Genomic DNA, 16,658 nt, shown 5'->3' with positions numbered 1-16,658 from the left:
TTATAATTTATTGCATTTTGGTAACCATTTTACACATTCTTCAATCCACTGAGCTGTATAAATTCCTATGTCATATAAGTCTGTGCTTCTGTCAGTCTCGCGTTGCAAAAACAATGAACTATTGACATTTCATAACTAATCTCTCCAATCGGCTCCAAATTTGGTATGATATTTGAGGATGATTTTTGTGACCAGACAATACCAGGGTTGTTTCGCAACCCAAGGACACCGGAAATGTAGATATAGGAATGTAGCTATTGTCTACTATTGACGTTCCATTCCATTCGTGCACACAACGTATGAAAGTTGGCATAACTTGATAAGCTCTCTAGATCAAAGGTACAAAAATGTCATCATCGGATGTTGATTATAATAAGATGGAAGAAGAATTTGCGTATTCTATGGGGATTCAAGCCTGTATATTTGGCTTGCCTCTCAAAATTTTTGAACGGCTACGAAAAGTTCGTTTGGATCCAGATCTTATGCAAAAGCAGGAAGGATTATCACCTGTGGCTCCGATCAATCAAATTGGTCATTTGGACGGACTCGCTACGCCTGACAAAATTCCCTACACACCGAACAATGACACGGTCTACAGTTCGGCTTTGGTGGAGCTGATTGACGAGCCTATCATTCTGAAAACACCCTCACAAATTCTGGATCGCTACTGGAGCATACAAGTTGCTGATGCATACCTTGAAAACCGTTTCTATATTGGCTCAAGAACCACTGATGGTTATGGAGGCAACGTTGCATTTGTGGGACCGAATTTCGTTGGTGATCTCCCAGATGTCGTGGTTCACCGCCTTCCATATAACAGTGCAATACTTGCTCTTAGATTCGCTGTTGATAAAAATAATTTGGAAGAGGACACCAAGAAAATTCAAGAATTGCAAAAGCAGTTTTCACTGACCTCTCTCAGCAACTGGAACAGTGGAAAGCTAGGGGTTGCCAATATACCTGCCAGTGTTAAACCAAAGCCCAACTATGATGGTGATCTTAAAGATTTTCAGTTGATTGCTGCACTGATGATGGATAATCCCCCCACAGAGAAACACGCTGCACAGTGGGAAGCATTTCATAACATTGGACTTGTTCCTGGTCAGGAATTCCAGCCTGAGAAACTCTCCAAACCAACCTATTGTGGTTTGAAACGAGCAGCTGAAATTGTTCCAAAGCTCATGCAATGGAAAGTGAAGTTTCATGGGACAAGTTATGAAACTCGTTGGAACAAAGTACAAGAGGGCACCTACGAATTCAAATACCTAGATCGAGCTGCTGGAGCTTTGGCTGGACTGCTTGTTCATGATTATGAAGAATGTGTCTACTACTGTACATGTGAATCCTATGTTCCTAACACTACCGGAGGCCAATGCGGAACAGGTGAATTCTTTAACAGCAGCTCCAAGTACACCATGCATTTCAATAAGAATCAACTTCCAGTCACCAAGGCGTATGGATTCTGGTCTATCACCATGACTAATGAGAAGTTCAATTTGGTAGCTAATGAGATCAATCGTTATTCAATCAACCTCCAAACTAAAGGGATTGAAATAAACGACGATGGATCTTTGGATCTGTATTTTCAAGCGGAACCACCTGAAAATGTCAAAGAGAGAAACAACTGGCTTCCTTGTCCTAAAACACCAAACACCCTTTTCCACTTGACCTACCGAATCTATCTTCCAACGTATAGAGTCTTGCATCCTGATAATGCTGTGCAATACATTCCACCTGTTATGAAGCGGGAATAAAAACAGGTGTAACAATGCCCACAATATTTGCATGCATAATTACTGTCATTGCACAATTTTCAGTATTATTCTTTTATATGGACCATGTATGTAATAACTGTCCTTGCTTTTTATTTTTATATTCTATTCTATATAGACTATGGACCATGCATATATATAGACGGTAGTATCAATTGTTGCTTTTTACTATAGTATGTTTATATGTACTAGTTTATATGGACCATTTTGTAGTAACTGTCGTTATGAAATTTCATCCTGCTTACATCGAGAATGATGTCTGAGAATGACTGAATGAGATGCAAAGGTGTTTAATATAAATCACCCTATTAAAATGTTCTTAATTTTTAAAATGAAGGAAGTAATTAAATATTTCATATCAAATGTCTCTACCTGTATTATACGAAGCCTTTCTGTCGTAAATCAAAATGCATATAAAAAAACCATGATCCACGAACAATTTAAAAAAATTCCGAAAAGACAATCTTGACATCTTGAGAGTCAATCAAAATCATGTCATCATCAGTGGACTATCCAGTATTCTTTTGAGATCAGTCTCAGTAAGAAGAAATATGAAGAAGTGAAATTTTCATCGAACATGGAGTCGGAAGTTGACAAAAGTTGGGCATTTGATGCGTTTAATGACGGGTCTATAAGTATGTTTTTGCTAATATTTTACTCTTAACCGATAGTATGGAAACATAACTTTGTATTTATTCTTGAAGAAATTGTGAGTGAAGTTCAACTGCGGAAGTATGGTCAATTTTTGGAGGAATATGCGTCACAGCTAAAAGGTATCGAAGATGCGCTGGACGAGTGGATTGGCGAGTCATGGGATTTCTCCCTTGATCCGATTCAGCTACAGGTATCGTGGTCTAAATGTATTGTAAATATTTTTACGACTGCAACAAGTGTAACATGGTACAGGTTGCAAATATGCACTGGTTAATTTATACTGGGAAATATTGCACAGGGGTGCCCATGCATGTCTATTAAAGACCTTAATTGTCACCAAGATAGCAAAAGGAATATATATTTAAGTTTTATTATGTACTTACCAGTGAGAAACCTCATTGTATTGGTGTTCTATTGGTGTAGCAGATATTTCATAAATTTATATTATATTTGAAATTTGTATGCTTTACCTAGGTATTACCTTACGAAAAAGCAAAACTAAATGAACTAATAAAGACTGATAACAAGGTAAAAAGCATTCCTTCACAATAGTTCTTATAGATAGGAATCTACTCCTCCTCCCTCCTCCCCCCATAGAGGCAACAATCCCTCCAGTAAAGTGTAGGAGGGGTATTGAGTCTGTGCACTGGCTTATCTTTGGCCTGCAACCTATTGTGTTGCTGTTTCAACAACTTGTTATCAAAAAATGTTTACTAATTGTATTGTCAACTATCTTGTGAAAGACCATCTCATTGACAAACCATCAAATTGTCAAGTTGTACTTGAGGTATTTGGACATGTGATTGCAGGTTTTTAACAAAGTAATGATGGTGTTCTCAGCACTCTGCTCAGAAATTAGTGAGCTCAAACATGAGGTACCTTTTCCTGAATCTAAGACCTAATTTTGTAACTGTATTTATGGATAATTCTTTATGTGTCTATATGATCAGTTGTTTCCCTGTTAGTCATTGTTGAGGATATATATCTATAATATCCAGTAATACAGTGTTTTGATGTTTGACTGTTAGGCTGTGAACAAGTTTTATTACCCATTATTGCTGTTTGAAGAGTCAGGTTAGTGAGGAATTAAGATCTAGACTACAAAAGTCTAACACCTAAAGATTGGTGTGCGCAAAAATAGCAAAATAGTCTGAATAAAAGATAAACTTTAAACTTTTCTTGAAATTCCAGTGTCAGATGCAGCTTTACCGGAAGGCGATGCTCAGGTGAAACTTGGAAGATTACTACCTTTGCTGCAGGTATGGGAAATATACTGCATTTCATGAAAACATTTTTGAATCTATGCTTCTGCTGAAAAATCTGCCCAGAGGCACTGTAAAAATGGTTTCCACTAACTTATTTTCTAGGAAATTTCAAGTTTTGTGTATCGAGCCAATGAAGTGGTCAAGCATGTTGTACAGCAGTTGTCTTTGTTATATGCCAAGTATGTTTATTCTGTATTGAACTGATCTGAACTGATCATGTGCCTAGTTGCTGACATGTAACTTTGTGTTGTGTAGGTCGGGTGCAAGAGTACTTGATGTTTCTGGTGTCCACCTCACAGTAAGTTGAACTACAGAGGATCCTAAATCATGGCTAAATGACAATGTGAATGTACAATGCATGCAAAATTCGGAGAGGTATTTCACTGCTTGCAGCTGTACTTGTGACTAAACTACCTAAATGAGGTTTATTTTTTAGACTTCATGTAAGAGAAATCTCCAAGCTTGGCAAAGAGGATGCCTTTAGATGCCAATGTTGTGTTACATAGCATAGCATAGTGTGCTGATTCTGTGATTTTCTTTGCAGACTGTATTTGAACATATTGGAGAGCTACTGACAGTTCTTATCACTCTTGATGAAATTATGAATGAATGTTCTGGAATTCATGAAAACTGGAAAAGATACAAAAGGTATAAATGATTGATCATGTCATAAGTTCTACATACCGGTACAGTGACTGGAAGAAACTTTTGTTGAGGTGTTATATATACTAGGGTGTTGTTGTGGACCTCTCTGCAGAAATTCATTGGAAAATGTCTTTGTTTGAATAATTAAAACCCATCCTCAATAAATGAATACATGGTCTCATTTTAAAAATATGAATCGTGTCATGATACTGCCAGAAGCACATTTAAACTTGAAGAGATTATCATGATCAATGCAGGAGGGTCTGCCTCACTTCATTATTTCTGTGCAGGATGTTGAAATCAGTGCAACACAATCCAAGCGTGTTTAGTGTCAATCCAGACAAGTTGAGACCTTTAGAGAAATGGATAATGAAGATTGAAGGACAAATCTTGGATGGCTTGATCTTTGATGTACGTAATCAGACAAGTTATGCTAAATCCAGGTTCAAGAAAATAGTCATTCTTATAACGATCACATGGAGGCTGCTTTTCTGCGAACATTGTGCTGTGTATACGCGCGTAAATATGCGCACCAAAATATTACGCATCACGTAGAAATTGAATATAATCTCATATATGACATATTAGTTTTTTCCTAGGAAACCTATATACGGGTTCATGCGTTTCTCTTGCATATAACGTACATACAAAAGAATAACTTCGTAGCTGTAGAAAGTACGGAGTTATGGAGTAACGCTACCTCGAAAGTCGGAAGAGATAATCCGAATAATGCAAAACTGAGTAGAATTGGGAAGAGCGAGAATATGGCATTACGTACCTAGCTTCATTTCAAGATTGGCTTCCTCCACAAAAATGAAATCTACAGGCGTTTTCTAAACATTATATTCACACGGTGTTGTTTTATTTAGAACTGTGTTAAACAAATCTTTGACACGACGACAATCCCAGTGAACAGTAATCGTGGATTTTACGACGAGTTTCTTCATAACCTTCAGGTCATTTTCACAAGCATAGAACCAAAGCTTGGTAAGTGTCAACCCAGAATAACGTTTAACTTTGGTTCATTTGAAAACATGTTATTTGTGTGATAAACATATTCAGATCCAGCTATTGAGGCAGGTTTAAACTGCCCCGAGTTCAAATGTAACACCCAACCAAACGTTAATGGTAAAATTAACGAGTTTGTAAACCAACCTGATGGAGATTGCAAAACCAGCATTTGATTTCTATACGATTGCTTTCCTCTCGAAAATCAAAGCTCTCGTATCAAAATATGCTGTAACAATGCATGGGTTTGGGTCAGGGATACCTTTATTTGTATAGGAAGGGGGTACAGAAGTTTAGCAAATTTGGATATAAACTCGAACATATTAATACCGTACATACCTATCTGAGTACTTGGGAGTTGGGATTGATAGTCTCATCTAAAGATCTGATCGGTTATCACGTAGCTGTTTAGCACCCTATGAAACAAACAACCCCAATTGCCTGCAGCTGACCTACACACTCCGAACAAACCAAACTGAATCTATTCTTGCTCGTATGGCGAAGGAGTCAGCATGGTTCGGCGTGTTAGACCATTTATCTTCTTCCATCTTGCTGTGTTTCCAGGTGAGAGCGGTGAGATTGATCAACGCCAAGAATTTGTTGGTTTTCTTGGACTCTTCAGTTTATACGTTCAGATATTTCGTCAAATCGATAAGAAGTTCATCAGGCAGATTTGGGATGTGCACAGAAAGGTAGAAAATATTGCATACCTTCAGCAATTTCACATTAATATCAAAAAGCGATGCATGATGATATATATCGCATTTGATGAGAATATACATATGTACAAGCTTGCTTTGACGGAATGGGTCAACGAAGCCCCTATATATGGCTACCAGCGAATATTTCATTATATCTTAGTCACAGTGTTTCCATACAAACTCTTTCAGATACCTGGTATTCATTTGGTTGGAAACATCATGTTTTTTCCAAATGAATTCCTTCAGTCAAAGATTCCACAACTGCAGAAGTTCATTGATCGCAAGCAAGAAGCAGTTGTGACATCATCAAGAGAGAGTTTTCTTTCGACTATGAATCAAAACTTACCCAGGTAAATTACGTATACACACCAGTCGACTCTGTAAACACTGGAATGATAACTGACGGTTATTTGGCTGCCGACTTTGAAACTAACTTAAAACTGAATTGAGCATTTTAAGAACCATTGCCAGTCTTTCTTTTTGTTGTTTTTGTTGACGCTCATTTCAGTGAATAATTATTAAAAATAATTTGTTGTTGTTTAACGTTATTACCTTATAATATTGACCTTATAATAGAGAGCACTAGTGTTTTTGCCTTTGATTAAATATCGATGTTAACGTTTTGCGATTACGCCCCTGACTTGATTAAAGCACACAACATCTTATAGTATGCGCGTATAAAATGCTCTTGACTATCTTCAGGGAAGCAAAGAATTTCAATCTTCAAGTTGGTTCATGGATGGTGTTAATGGAATCAAGTTTAAGTAAAGGAGAAAGTCTGACTGAAAATTTGAATTCACGATGCTCATTGTTTCTCAAGGTTAGTTTACACCAGGATTTCGAGACTATCACACATAAGCATGCAGCCTTAGCGGAGTAAAGTAATCCACTCCAGGGCGCTTATTTATAGAAACGCCTTGATCCACTTTGTTTATTTTATTCGATACCATACACCAGGAGAAGAAAATCACCTTAAAAATGAATCGCCGTCAATGTTATTAAAGCCATTGTTGTATATAACAAGATTAATTTAACATGAAGTGTTGTATAGTTTTGTCCTGGTGAACAAAACCAAGCTTGAACACAACACCCAAGAATTTTTGTATTACAATACCATCTATATCGGTCAAACGTGTGAAAATTCAGCTCTCGTTGAGCTAGCTCACATTCGTTACAGTCTACAAATTGCAGTCACAGTCGTTGAATCTTATCAACTGTTACTCTGGTTCAGCCCGCTTCAGTAATTAACTGCACTTAAAAATCCACATGAATTAGAGTATCTCATGCTTCAGTTATTTATTTGCAGGGAATTTTGTATGCGTCCACGATAAGCCACCGTGTGAAAACTGTGATGAATCTTCATCTGGCGATGAATGTCCCAATGACAAAGACAGCCGTGTTAGCGTTGTGTAAATTAGTTGAGTTACTCAAAGCTATTGAACACACGTTTCATCGTCGTAGCATGTTCATAGCAGAAAGTCTTACTCACGTAATCCAGTATCTGTCATATCTCGCCTTGATCTCGCTGGAAACAGCAAAGGTTAGTTACCTTCAATCTTGGTACCAGGGTGTTTGCTCTATCTCGTATATGTCAAAGCACGGAATAAGACCGGGATTAAGGCTCAAGCTCAAGTTAATCTGACCTGCATGATCTTGGAAAAATACCAGTTGTGAACAACTCGCAGCCTCCTAACTTTCACTTTTTTGTGCAGAATCGTGTCGCCGCAGACAAGAAATATACACACAAACGTCTGGTAATGAATTTTCACCATCATTTCACTGAATTTTTACCATCATTTCACTGAATTTTCATCATCATTTTACTGAATTTTCATCTTGGGCACGTAGTATTTTAACATCTTTTGTAACCCTGAAATACGTTTTGACAAACGCTGTTTTTGTTCCTGTACTTCATGTAGGATGTAATGGCTGCACTTCTTATGGTTCAAAATGCGTTGAACGGAATGGGTAAGGTCAAGAAGGGGGTCAGTTGGGAATAAACGTTTCTCATATAATGACGTCAAACGCAGAAAGCCTGATGTTACACGAGGTTTGGTTGGCTCCGCATAAACTAACGAACCAATCAAACTTTGTGTAACATCAGGCTTTCTGCATTTGACGGCACTTAGCGTCCGTTCCTTATTCAAGGCTACAAGCTTGTCTCCAGGCTACAATTCCGTGAGTTGTATTTCCGAGAGTTTTGAATCCCGGATCCTGGTGATATGACATGTCATGAATATCATGCATGCGTTAATCCTTCATTTATCTGAAGATGACTGAACCATTTCACTTTGTTGGATTTTTAAGGAACCCGGGAAAGACGACTTGTGATGAAACTTGGTCTTCACGTCGCCACTCAATTGGTAGTTTTATATAAATCATTTTTACCACAATCGCAACAGGAACTATTTTAACAAGATTGAGCTCAACCTCATCCTGTCATAATCATGTTAATAATGAAAGCTTTTTGTTATAGAAAACATTCAAGGATGAAGAGTTGAGTAATCTAAAATCAGTCATGAAGAAACTTGAAACAATTTGTGAACTACGAAACAAAATGCGAGAAGTATGTGATTGCGGCTTTCTTTACTGGCACAAGGTAAGTTTCATTCTTTTCAGATAGCGTCTCTAGAATTTTCCCCTGATCATAATTTTTGTGTTCAGATTATTTTCCCGATATATTTGAATGATATTGTCGAGAAAGTTACTGACGCTCAAAGAGTTCATGTAAGTCAGAATGTTATATTTAATCGTTTTGAAATCAAACCTTGTTTTCTTGTTTTATTGGTTTTATTGCTTTTGTTTTATTGCAAACCTAGTTTTATTGCTTTTTAAGCGTTTTTACAACTGATAAAAAATGTTTTGCCTTACAAAATTCTATAAAGATCCAGTGCTGTCTACAGCTCTCCCACCAGTACCTCTGCTCTCTATACAACCTAATATTCCATTTTCCTGACCTCCGACCACTTTCTTGCAGTATATGTTTGGAGCTCTTCGTGACTGTGTCCTGCCTTTGAAACAATCACGACATGATCCGCCAGACGTCATGCTGGAGACTTTTAATCAGGAAATTTCAAAAAATTTTGATGAGGTAATTGACTAATTGCGATAGTGCTTCACAGTCTATTGCATGATGTATTTGATTCTAGGATTTAAACTCGAGCAAGCAATTGTTACACTCTTTTCCACACAGATTACCACCCAGATTTTCATACATGCAGATTTTCACACAGATTTTCAAGATTGAGTTCATGATCTTATTTTGTTTTTCTTTAGCATTTTCTAGCTCCAGTTTGTCGTCAAATCGAGACAGATCTTCGTCTCCACATTCACCAACATTTACAAGTTGGGGACAGAAATCCCTTCAGGGTAAGCTTGCATGGGCTGGAAAGGTTTTCAAGAAGCTCAGATAATTTTAATCGTAATTCATTTTTCAAGGTTGGTGTGAAGGACTTGTCCCAATTTCTGAAAATCAAACCAATAAGATTCTTCGATCGGCTGATCAATGTGAAAGGTAATTCTATTATATTTGTAGGCAATATTAAATGTTATTTTGTAGTGCGTCACCTAGACTTGTCTGTTTATTAACCCACAGAGTCGCGGGTTTTTTATTTAGCAGATCATAGATTATAGAAACGAAAGAATTGTTGTTAACACGGTTGTTTTTTCGGAAAAAAATAACTCGATTTTGCCTCAGTATTCGATATGTAAAAGTGGGCCGAAGGACACAAGCATTGCAACACTGAACATGTGTCGATGAATTGACGTAATAATGCCGTAAATGTGCATAAACTCTGATAAACGAAGATAAAAATATCGAACAATGAATTGTTTATCAGTCTCTACCTTCTATAATCTACACAGATTCTGTGAAGGCGGGTTTTTTGAATGAGAAATTATTGAATATTTAGAACATGTCGCTCATTATTTGGACTCGACATTTTATAACCTGACGACAGTAGCTCTTCATGACTGGAAGACTTATGGCGAGATGAAGAATTTAGCTGCTCAGCGATACGACTTGACCATGACCGAGGCTCATCTACCCAGTCAAACACTGGAACAGGTTAGATCGTAAAATATTTATTGGCATCTAATAGTTTATTGGCTCTTCATTTAATTAAAATGCTCTTCAAGTTTCCTATGCACTACCCGTGGTTGAACCATTTTATAGTAATCAGAAACTCTCGCATTTCTGTTTGGCTTGCTTGCATCACAGTTCCCGTTATTTGTATAATCGTCTTGGCTGACCTGTGCCTGTGGCGATACAGTTTTTCGTGATGAGAAGAGACCAGTTTTCCAAAATTTCAATTTTGACCAGTTGCTCTGACAGGTACCTGTTGGAAATCCAATTTCGAGCGTTTAAAAATAAAATATTTCTTTGAATTAAATGTGTTTCCATCACTCGTCAATGTCGTCATATCGTCTACTTCTTACAAATTAGAAACAATATCGTTGACATTCAACGTCAAAGAAAACATGTGATGCTCACAGATCAGTCAGAAAACTACCGTATCTCACGTCACTTTAGACAAATTTTTACCTAAACAGTTTATGTGCATTTTAAATTTTCAGTAAAATATAGTTTTCTCACCCCTCTCCATGTCGTCGTCATCTGACAAACAAGGATCAAAAGCTTCAACTTCAGACGACGATTCCATCTCGTCACAGACGGAATACTTATCAGCTTTGACACCATATTTCTTGTAAACACATCCACGATCTAGCTGTGTGCTGGAATTCGTCAGGAGTTCTTCATTTTTTTGTGCTCGGGAAGGTCTGCAAATCGCATCTAATTGCACGAGTGGTGTTTTAGAAACGAGTTTAAAACCTGGATTAATCGCTAGTAGGTCTTTTTGACAAATGGCATTTTTAATTATTTTGCCAAGAGACTCTCGCTGTGTCTCGAAAGTTTTGCTCTCTTGTTCATCAGGTTTGAAGGCTTCTGTGGAAGGTGTTTTGAAGCTTTTATTCTTGGAACTGGATGTAAGCCAGTTTTGTAGCAGAGCTTTTGAATTTGGTTTATTCTTTGTAGCTTTTTCAAAACCAAGAGTATTTCGAAATACATCTGATGTTTTCATCAAGTTCTTGTTTGGTTGATGTTTCACACAGAAGCTGGCCTTCAACAAGTTCGGGTTTTCGTCTTTTCTGTCTAATATGTTCTGTGAACATATTAATATTGTAAACTATGTGTAGTAATGGTATGATATGAAAATAGTATGCTGTATAGTGTTGTATGGTTAAGCTGTGGTATTCTTTGTTATGAGTTATGACAAAGTTAGTACAAGGTAAACAAAGCATCCTTTACCCCAGAAAGATCCGTCATGATAAATTGCTCATGTTCAGTAGGTTGAAACGACCAAGGGTGTTGCGTATCGTAACTATCATCGTCTTGCCTGTCACAGGTCTCCGAGGTTAAACCTTGACTCCTACTGATCTTGTTCTTTGCTGCTTGTTCTTTATCCTCGTCCAAATCTTTGGCAGAATTGACGTCGACTTTCTTTGGTTGTATAAAGATAAGTTGCTGATGTTTGAATCTCAAATTTCTTTCATCCTACAAAAAAGAAAAGACTGTCCATTTTGGGGGGATTTAACGTCGTCAAACTTGTTACCAGGCCATTCAAGAGACATTAAACTGTTTACACTGCAGAAAGGTGTTAAACTGTAAAGGACCTGAAAGAATGTATCTTCCAAGTGGAGATTTTGCACTTTTCTTTCCCGCGGAATATTCTTAAGGATTGTTTTGCCATTCTTATCGTGGTGTATTTCCGCCCAAATTGATTCATTCGAATATTTTTCCTGCTCGATTTCGTCGCATGGTTTCCTCTGTGATGACGTAGCACTAAGTTTATTCATTTTGTCTTTTATTTTATCTCAATATAGCAAAGGATATAATTGTATGTTCCTTAAATCTACTTGCACTGCCTTTTGCATGAATTCTAATCGGAATTTTTTTTCTGTTATACGTCACGTAATTGGATTACTTGTGGCTACGTAGGTAGCCTTTTAATAGGGCAATTTAGCACGAGGACGTGAACGTCAAAGACGATGTGAAAATGGCGAGTAAATGGCGTGATGCGCCCAAATATGGACATGCCACGCCATTTACTCGCCATTTTCACGTCGTCTTTGACGTTCACGTCCTCATGCTAAATCTCCCTAATAGCAATATCACTACGCACGTATGTAGAAATCTAGTTGAGCCAATGTTATCACGGTTGTACCGGTGGACTCTATGCCAACAACTGGAATGATATCTGTAGATGAACATGTTACATTTTCCTGAAACTAAATTAGTTCTCCAAAAATTCATAATCTGGGTTTGACAGTCTTAAAGTGACTTGATTTAAAATATCAAGTATTATTGTTACAACACCTTGTCGAAATACCAGTGTGTTACGAACATCGTGTTGATTGTACTTTGTGTGTGATCCAACCTTCTTTTTTTGATATAGGGATTAGATGTTCTCGAAATTATGCGAAATATTCACATTTTCATCTCTCGATATTTGTACAACCTCAATAATCAGGTAATGAATACAAGCGCAAGCGCTCTTAGAGAGCTTTCTGGACCTAGTATTGTTATATTCCATACATGTTGGTTAATTTCAAAAATCTAACTACTTGGAAAATCTGGAACAGATTAAGGCCCTGTTACACGGTGCAATTTTTCTTGCAACTTGCAATGCAATTCTACTTTTGAGTGATGTAAATTTGGCAACTACGAAACTTTTGTGTTTATTACACTTCATCTGTGACTTCATGCACTTTTCTTCTGCAAGACTCTTTACTAATTTACATTTCTTAGAAGTAGAATTGCATTGCAAGTTGCACGAAAAATTGCACCGTGTAACAGGGCCTTAGCATCTTCTTTTCCAACTATGTCAAACAACTATATCAGTCTCAAAACGTTATTTTGTTTAATGCGTCATTACTTTCTAGATTTTCGTGGAACGTTCGTCGAACAACAAACATCTAAACACCATCAACATTCGCCACATCGCTAACTCAATTAGAACTCATGGTTCTGGAATCATGAACACCACTGTGAACTTTACCTATCAGTTTTTGAGAAAGAAATTCTTTATTTTTTCACAATTTTTGTATGATGAGCACATTAAAGGCAGAGTTCTAAAGGTATGTACTGGGCATGTAGCTCAATGTAGGCCATGCTGGCCATGCTTATACTTTTTAGTTATCTATATTTTAATAATATTCTTGTAAGTTTGCATGGTGGCATCAAATAAGTAAGTTAAGCTTTGCAGTATTAAATACTTACGTGGTGTACCAACAAGCTAATTTACTTATCTATATTCTGTTTTGTAATCATAGGATATTAGATATTTTAAAGAAATACGCGAAGAGACAGGACAGAAATATCCGTTTGAGAGGGCAGAGAAGTTTAACAAAGGAATTAGAAAACTTGGTTTGACCCCGGACTCCTTGAGTTATCTTGATCAATTCCGAGAACTTATTACACAAGTTGGTAAGGGGCTGTTTACATGAGCCCGGTTACCCGAGATTCAACGAAGCGTGAGAGGACTTTGAGGTATTGAAATAAGTCTTTATGGCACCAAACAAGCACATGCTATTTTTGTGGTGATTATACGACTGCCAGGATCATGTTATCTGCTCATTTCAATACCTCAAAATCATCTCACGCGTCGCTGAATCTCGTGTAACCGGGCTCATGTAAACAGCCTCTAAGAGTTATAATAGAAAACTAGAAATGTTGTTGATTTTGTAAGTTCAAAAATAATTTGTTTCAGGTAATGCCATGGGCTACATTAGAATGGTCAGGTCTGGTGGACTGCATTGTGTATCAAATGCCATAAGGTATTTGAAGGCGTTTGATATTTATTTAATTAAGTTATTGCTTTCTTTACGGAGTTGACTCACATGCATGATGTGTTTCTTATCTTTGTTATTTAGATTTGTTCCCGATCTTGAAGACATTATTTCGTTTGATGAACTCGTAAAAGATGAAGGGCTGTCGGACGAAACGCAAGAAGCTGCAAAGTGAGTGAGCCAAACTAAAGACATCTGACAGCGGGAATTTTTAACTTTTTTCAGGGAAAAAATTGCAGTTTGCCATTCGCTAAGGAGTTCATTATAGTTATCAAATTCTCCATCATAGCACGATATTTGGATTGATGTAATCTTTTTTGACTGAATGAAACTCATGTTCTTAATTTCTAAGAAATCTTGACGCTGCCATTGGTAATATGGCCAAGAATTTTGCCGAAGGAACAGATTATTTCAAGGTAAGAATAAGTTTGTTGCATTACCCGGGCTCAATGTTCGCCAGTCCTATTTCATGTTTATTTTCTATTACTAGCTTTTAGTGGATGTGTTCGTTCCGCAATTCAGAGATTTGAAGAATATGCATTTAAGAAATTTCTACATTATCGTGCCTCCCTTGGTAAGCTGTTCTCTGTATTGCTCTGCCCTTTGGTATTATTTTTGCCTTGAAATTTCATCACTTATATCGTGTTAAATTAGCGAGTTATCATATGCTGGGTGTCCTTTATGATAAAGTTGAATTGAGCTGCATTGACATCAGTTCTGTTTGTTAAAAACCATTTGTCACATGGCGTAACTATAGAACTATATCAATAACACTCATAACTTTCGAGTGCTGAAAACTTGTTTTTGCATACCAACCAAGCAACCTCTGTGATTGTTTTTAGACGTTAAACTTTGTCGAATATTCTATGAATCGTAAAGAGAAGATGACCAAGAAAAACAAAGAAGGAGCTGCTTTCACGGATGATGGCTTTGCAATGGGTAAGGTTTTTATCGATTATCACTCTGGCCAAAAGAAAACCTCAGTCAACTCAAAACTGACCTGGTGTATTTACTATAATTTATTTTGCTTTATTGTCTGATTTTTAGGCGTTGCTTATATTCTAAAATTGTTGAATCAATATAAGGAATTTGATTCTCTTCATTGGTTCCAGTCGGTTGATCAAAAATATCAAACTGATATGGTGAGTATCTCAAGTTCACAAGGACCTCAAAGTCGATTGTCTAATATGGAGCTTTATTGATCTTTGAAATGCCTAGGCATGCAGACTGTTCAGTCGCGCGGAGAAAACTATTGTCAGGCAATTATTTATTTTCTTCACGCTTTTTAAACCAATTTTAGCGTAAAGTATCTCAGTCACTTGATGGACGAAGCGGTAGAGATGAGAAACTACAACAAACACTTAGTCTCACGCAAAAGAGATTAACAGCCTATCAAAGAGTATGTATCCACGTTTAATCATGGTCAAATTTATGTCAAGATGTCCAGAGTTATATTTATGACAATGAACATGCTGACATCGGTTTAGAAAATGACTTCTCTAGTATCCACTGATACATAAATTAACCTGGATTGCGCGGATTTTTTAGGAGTTTGAACTATTGTATTACTCTCTGAGCAGTGCTCGAGTTTTCTTTCGTGCTGATAAGACTGAGGCTGAAGAGAAAGAAGAAAAGGAACAATCTCAGGGTAATCTCATTTTTACAATGTTTTATCCAGGTTCAGATTTGACTGTTGTTACCTTTCGATAACATTTTGCAATCTAACACAGTTATCGTATTTGATTAGTTCATGTTTCTCAAAGGTAACGATCGTGCATGGTAGTGTAATATGAACTTCGCAATTACTGTCGTATCATTTGGTAAATAGCCACTACTGTAGTGTGTGCGTCTTAGCTTAGTGAATTTCATAATTTCATTTTTAGGTGAAAATCCTGAACAGGACAGCGAGGCCTCGACTGCTGCCAATGATGAAGGTTAGATAACTCAGTATGACATTAAGACGGGAATAACCTAGCATTCCTCCCAGACGTTTATAAAAACCAAGTTCCAACGGTTGCTTTTTCCTGTGTGGATTTTCTTCTTTTGACTGTCTAAAGGTCTGTTCACACGATCCAATTTTGTTGGATTTTGCTGCTCATATACATTACGAGACAACAAACTATAAAACATACATCAGAGGTGAATTGGATCCAACAAAATTGGATGTGAACAGACCTTAACGATTCAGTAACTAACGACAGAATTATTGTATTTTTAGGTGGTGCCTCTGAACCGCCGCCACCCCCTCCCCCACCTCCACCGCCGATGTAAATGACTCCTTCGTGACACTCGGCCTTAATTAAGCGATTTTAGGAAACAATTATGATTATAATGAATGAATAAAAAAGATGAAAGAGAAAATGGGATTGGAACCCCCCTTCAGGACCCCTGCATAATTTGGAGATATATTCAGGGCGGCGCTAGCCGCTATAGAGGGTGTGTGTTTCATACATTCATGTTTATAAAAGTGTAAAAACAATTGCTATCAAAAGAAATCATTCGGACATAAGAAGGATATATGAAAGTACAACACCCACAATTAAGCTTCTAGCGCCAGCCCTGGATATAGTCGTGCAAATTATCCGCTATAAGGAGACTGACGTCTTTGGGAAGGGGGAGGAGAATTGCAGTCAGCCGGTCATACCTTGTAATAAAGTGGTGGCAAGTATTACACCAGATTATGCAATTGCTTGAAAAACGAGTTTCTAATTTCTAAATTAAATTGAAACACAAAAATAATTGTTGTGTATAACTGACCTAACTAG

The 16,658-nt window shown here is 37.2% G+C and overlaps 2 protein-coding genes across 2 annotated transcripts; both read left to right on the top strand.

The window, feature by feature from the left end:
* Positions 1–347: 347 nt before the first annotated feature.
* LOC114521938 lies at positions 348–1,754 on the top strand. The gene has a single exon (XM_028542513.1). It carries the CDS (start codon positions 348–350, stop codon positions 1,752–1,754), a length of 1,407 nt encoding a protein of 468 aa, XP_028398314.1.
* Positions 1,755–2,145: 391 nt separating this feature from the next.
* On the top strand, positions 2,146–16,620 carry LOC114521990 (WASH complex subunit 4-like). Its single transcript, XM_028542579.1, has 37 exons — positions 2,146–2,407; positions 2,477–2,616; positions 2,901–2,954; positions 3,236–3,301; positions 3,455–3,500; positions 3,618–3,685; positions 3,794–3,870; positions 3,947–3,989; positions 4,236–4,339; positions 4,627–4,747; positions 5,206–5,323; positions 5,909–6,036; positions 6,235–6,395; positions 6,748–6,865; positions 7,352–7,585; positions 7,758–7,799; positions 7,965–8,013; positions 8,353–8,408; positions 8,522–8,644; positions 8,710–8,772; positions 9,023–9,136; positions 9,322–9,414; positions 9,484–9,559; positions 9,957–10,111; positions 12,501–12,575; positions 12,988–13,182; positions 13,378–13,531; positions 13,815–13,881; positions 13,978–14,064; positions 14,246–14,309; positions 14,384–14,467; positions 14,736–14,832; positions 14,941–15,035; positions 15,194–15,292; positions 15,442–15,541; positions 15,777–15,827; positions 16,112–16,620. Exons 1-37 carry the CDS (start codon positions 2,350–2,352, stop codon positions 16,162–16,164), a joined length of 3,528 nt encoding a protein of 1,175 aa, XP_028398380.1. The 5' UTR covers positions 2,146–2,349; the 3' UTR covers positions 16,165–16,620.
* Positions 16,621–16,658: the final 38 nt, after the last annotated feature.

This window comes from Dendronephthya gigantea, unplaced genomic scaffold, assembly GCF_004324835.1.
Source record: "Dendronephthya gigantea isolate DGI-Jeju-01 unplaced genomic scaffold, DenGig_1.0 000021F, whole genome shotgun sequence".
Classification (NCBI taxonomy): Eukaryota; Metazoa; Cnidaria; class Anthozoa; order Malacalcyonacea; family Nephtheidae; genus Dendronephthya; species Dendronephthya gigantea.
Note: the sequence above shows the minus strand (reverse complement) of the source record. Positions and strands in the feature narration are given on the sequence as shown.